This window comes from Rhagoletis zephyria, unplaced genomic scaffold (genome assembly GCF_001687245.7).
Source record: "Rhagoletis zephyria isolate East Lansing unplaced genomic scaffold, Rhagoletis_zephyria_1.1 Rzeph_scaffold_19635, whole genome shotgun sequence".
Lineage (NCBI taxonomy): Eukaryota > Metazoa > Arthropoda > Insecta > Diptera > Tephritidae > Rhagoletis > Rhagoletis zephyria.
This window is the reverse complement of record NW_016176695.1, coordinates 1-3247: the sequence shown is the minus strand read 5'-3', so window position 1 is coordinate 3247 and position 3247 is coordinate 1. Positions and strand designations below refer to the sequence as shown.

Sequence of the window (3247 nt, the reverse complement as noted above, 5' to 3'; positions counted from 1 at the left end):
GCCACGACAAGGTGCCTGCCCTAGCAGAGGGTCAAAGAAGTAGCTGATGTGAAAATTCGAGCTGAATTGCTGGCGATAACGGAACGTCCCGATTGAGAGAAATTTAAACTTATTTAATCCGCCAAAAAGCTCCATAAAAAATTTCGTGTCGCTGGGAGTGAATAGGGCAAAACTGAAGAATGACCATACTTTTTACAGAGACTTTTCAAAGCGCATACAGAAGAGAGAGTTTCGTCCAGCTGGGTAGGATGCGTGCCCAAACATTACATAGCACTTTTCTTGACAAACTCCAACAACTGCTTTGAGCCCTCTTTCAGCGATCATCTCTAGTTTCGACAGAAAACCTTTTCTAGGAGGCATACATAGAGATTTGCAAAATAAGCAATTTAGTAGAAATTAAGAGAAAGATTTTTACTCGTACAAAATAAAACATATTTAAAATAAAATTTGTGGATTGGCCTATCGTCCTTTTTGGGATAGCGAATGTTATTAAAATCGCGAAAAATTAGTAATCGATAGTTTTTACTGGAAAAGAACGTTCACAGAGCTAGAATGTGAAATGATTTATCTGGTCTCCCTGCTACTTAAGGAACTGTCTCAAGCGCATGCCTCAAAATATAGAGCGCTCTTCTACTGAGAACGTAGGTGCAACAATTTATCATCAATATACAACTGCATGTAGCAGTCGTCGTTTTGCCATTTGGAGAGATTGTTCGGTCACCGGCATAATATTATAAGCGTTGGATCTAAATAAACACAACTAAATTATAAAAAAAAAAAACAAAAACATTTAAAGCATTAGAAGGTAAATTAAGTCGAGAGTGGTTGAAGTTTTTCATTATGCGCTCTGCTGAAACTGAAATATTTGCAATTATAACACTTCAAATACCTCAGAATAAAAGATGAGTGAACTAATTAGTATGTGTGTTAGTTCGCTAGCTTTGTAACTTCGTTTATATTTAAACACAAGAAGTTTTTTAATAGTTGCTCATGTCACGATATACTTATCCCTGCCTAAGCGCGATTGTGCCGGCTAAGAGATAAGAGCTTTATATTAAAAAAAAAAAAGCGATTAACAAGAGCCCTTACCATTTAATTCGTGTAACTGTACTATTGATTTGAAGCAATTAATTTTAAATTTATATTGCGTACATTCATTGTTCTTGTGAAACGTTGTGATTACGAGTGCGTCCAGCTTTTTAATTTCCTTTATTAATGTTTGACTAAGATACTAAATAGATATGCCAGTGATTGACACTTACATATGTATGTATGTATGTACTTACGCATGTGTATATGTACATACATACATATGTATGCACGTTTTTCTTGGCTTTATTTATTTTTATTTATAATAAATATTTTTTAAATTATGAAGTAAATTTGAACATATCAATCGAACGAGCTACTACAGATTTGTAATGCTAAATAAAATTCACTGAAATTACGGAGTCAATTACACCAAAATGTGTATATCACAGTCTGAAATATCTGCGATGCCCATTGCATTAACAACAACATCTATGGAAAAAATACACCATCAACGCTTTCTCTTATCGGCACTTATATTGGAGCTACTTACTGCGGTTGCATTGTTATTGCAGCTACAATTGGTTTCAGCGGGCTCATGTCGTGAAGCGCAACTTTGTTGCGCTGGGCGTGACTCCTCTTGTGTAGTTCAAAAAACTCCGATTAACGCCATTATTGAAGACCTCAACGACAAACCATGCTATTGTGATCACGCGTGTCTGAAGCTAGGTGACTGCTGTGGTGACTTCAAGGATCATTGTGGAGGTAAATTTATAAACCAACCAAAAATTATTGGGCTATATATGTACATATATAGTTGCATATGTTTGATTCAACAACTTCGTTTTCAGTGGCTTTATATGTACATATGTATATACATACGTATGTATGTGTACAATAAGTATTTAATTAGTATGGTATATAAGTATATAGAAATTAAAACAAAAAAGTTTTGAATGTGTTAATAATCGTCCGCTATGGCTGTTTGGTTAGAGAGGCATACTACCACTGCGTAGGGCCCGGATTCGATGAATTTTTCCCTACTTGACCTTCAAATGACCACGAACCCGACGTGATGGAGGCCAACGGACCTCGGATTCGCATTCAGCATGTCGAATAGCATAGGGATATGTAGGTTTGGTTTACTGAAAATACCTTTTACCTGTGTAATTAAAGAAGGAATGAGTGGTCAAATGGAAATGCACAAAGATTTTTTCTATGAAAAATGAGCAAGACACCTGAGAAACACTATTTCTGCTCATATTTCATACAAAAAATCCTTGCGCATTTTAATTTCACCACTCATTCCTTTCTTATTTATCCATCGATTTTCTTCATTGGTAGCTTTATTTTTTTAATTTTTTCAACAAAAAAACAAAAAATTTGGAATGATCAATTAATTTCTCAGAAATTTTTGGGCCTATCTAAAGTGAAGTTTACACGGTGAATTTTGATTGTTCAATTCGTTCGCAAGATATACGTGATTAACTCTTTCGGCAGCACTGGTTTAGAATTTGCACCACATATGTTTTGGATGTTGCGAGAAGGTGGTACATTTTTTAAACCGCAAACATTTTCCTCTTCCTATTTTTTATTTTGTTTTATTTTATCTTTTATTATATTATTATATTATTTTGTATTTATTTTATTTTTTATTTATTTCTATTATTTCTTTGGAAATTTTTTAATTTATATTTTTTGTTTATTTATTTATTTTTTTTTGAGTTTTAGTTCATATTCAATAAATTTTTATTGTTAAAAACAAAAACCAAAAAAAAAAATTTCCTTGGCGCTTAAGGGGATAAAAAGCTATTGAAATTTTCGTCGCTCAGCGAATTAAGTACAACCACACATTGTTTTAAGCTGAATAATCGTAAATTGCAAATAGCTCCAAAAGTTATTCATTGAAAAGAATTTATTTATTTATTTTGGTTTAAAATACACATACATACATACATATGTAAAAATTACGTGATTGACGGAAAGTTACGAGATTTTTCCCACCCACCGGCGGTTTTTTGGAATCTTGATTTTTCAAAACCGGATATTTTTGATCGAAAAACCCGTTTTTCATTTCACACCTTTCAATAAAAGTTTTGCGTATTTCGTAGTTTTCAAAGCCTTTTCCATTTTAGGGAAAACTCGTTACTAGTTTTAAAATTATATCGTAGAATATTTGGGGACGAATAGTATATCATATTTGATTCCAAATCGTGTT

The 3247-nt window shown here is 33.1% G+C and overlaps 1 protein-coding gene and 1 long non-coding RNA gene across 4 annotated transcripts in view; one reads left to right on the top strand and one right to left on the bottom strand.

Annotated features, from left to right (window-relative positions):
- Positions 1-1184, bottom strand: part of LOC108380562 (uncharacterized) — a 5640-nt gene extending 4456 nt beyond the window's left edge. The window contains exons 1-2 of the long non-coding RNA XR_001849573.1: positions 1173-1184; positions 275-278 (exon numbers count right to left, since the gene is read on the bottom strand). This is a non-coding gene — a long non-coding RNA (uncharacterized LOC108380562). The remainder of the gene's footprint in view (positions 1-274; positions 279-1172) is intronic.
- Positions 280-2234, top strand: LOC108380561 (uncharacterized). 3 transcript variants are annotated; one of them, XM_017636942.1, is made up of 2 exons: positions 280-805; positions 1415-2234. In XM_017636942.1, the coding sequence occupies exon 2, from the start codon at positions 1467-1469 to the stop codon at positions 1983-1985; it is 519 nt and encodes a 172-aa protein (XP_017492431.1). In that variant the 5' UTR covers positions 280-805; positions 1415-1466; the 3' UTR covers positions 1986-2234. The 3 variants fall into 3 exon arrangements, with proteins under 3 accessions (XP_017492431.1, XP_017492430.1, XP_017492432.1); XM_017636941.1 differs by having other exon boundaries at positions 1379-2234; XM_017636943.1 differs by having other exon boundaries at positions 280-918; positions 1482-2234.
- The last annotated feature ends 1013 nt before the right edge of the window (positions 2235-3247 follow it).

Coding starts and splice junctions, on each gene's coding strand:
- LOC108380561 (XM_017636942.1), top strand. CDS start 1,467: ATGTGTATATCACAGTCTGAAATATCTGCGATGCCCATTGCATTAACA.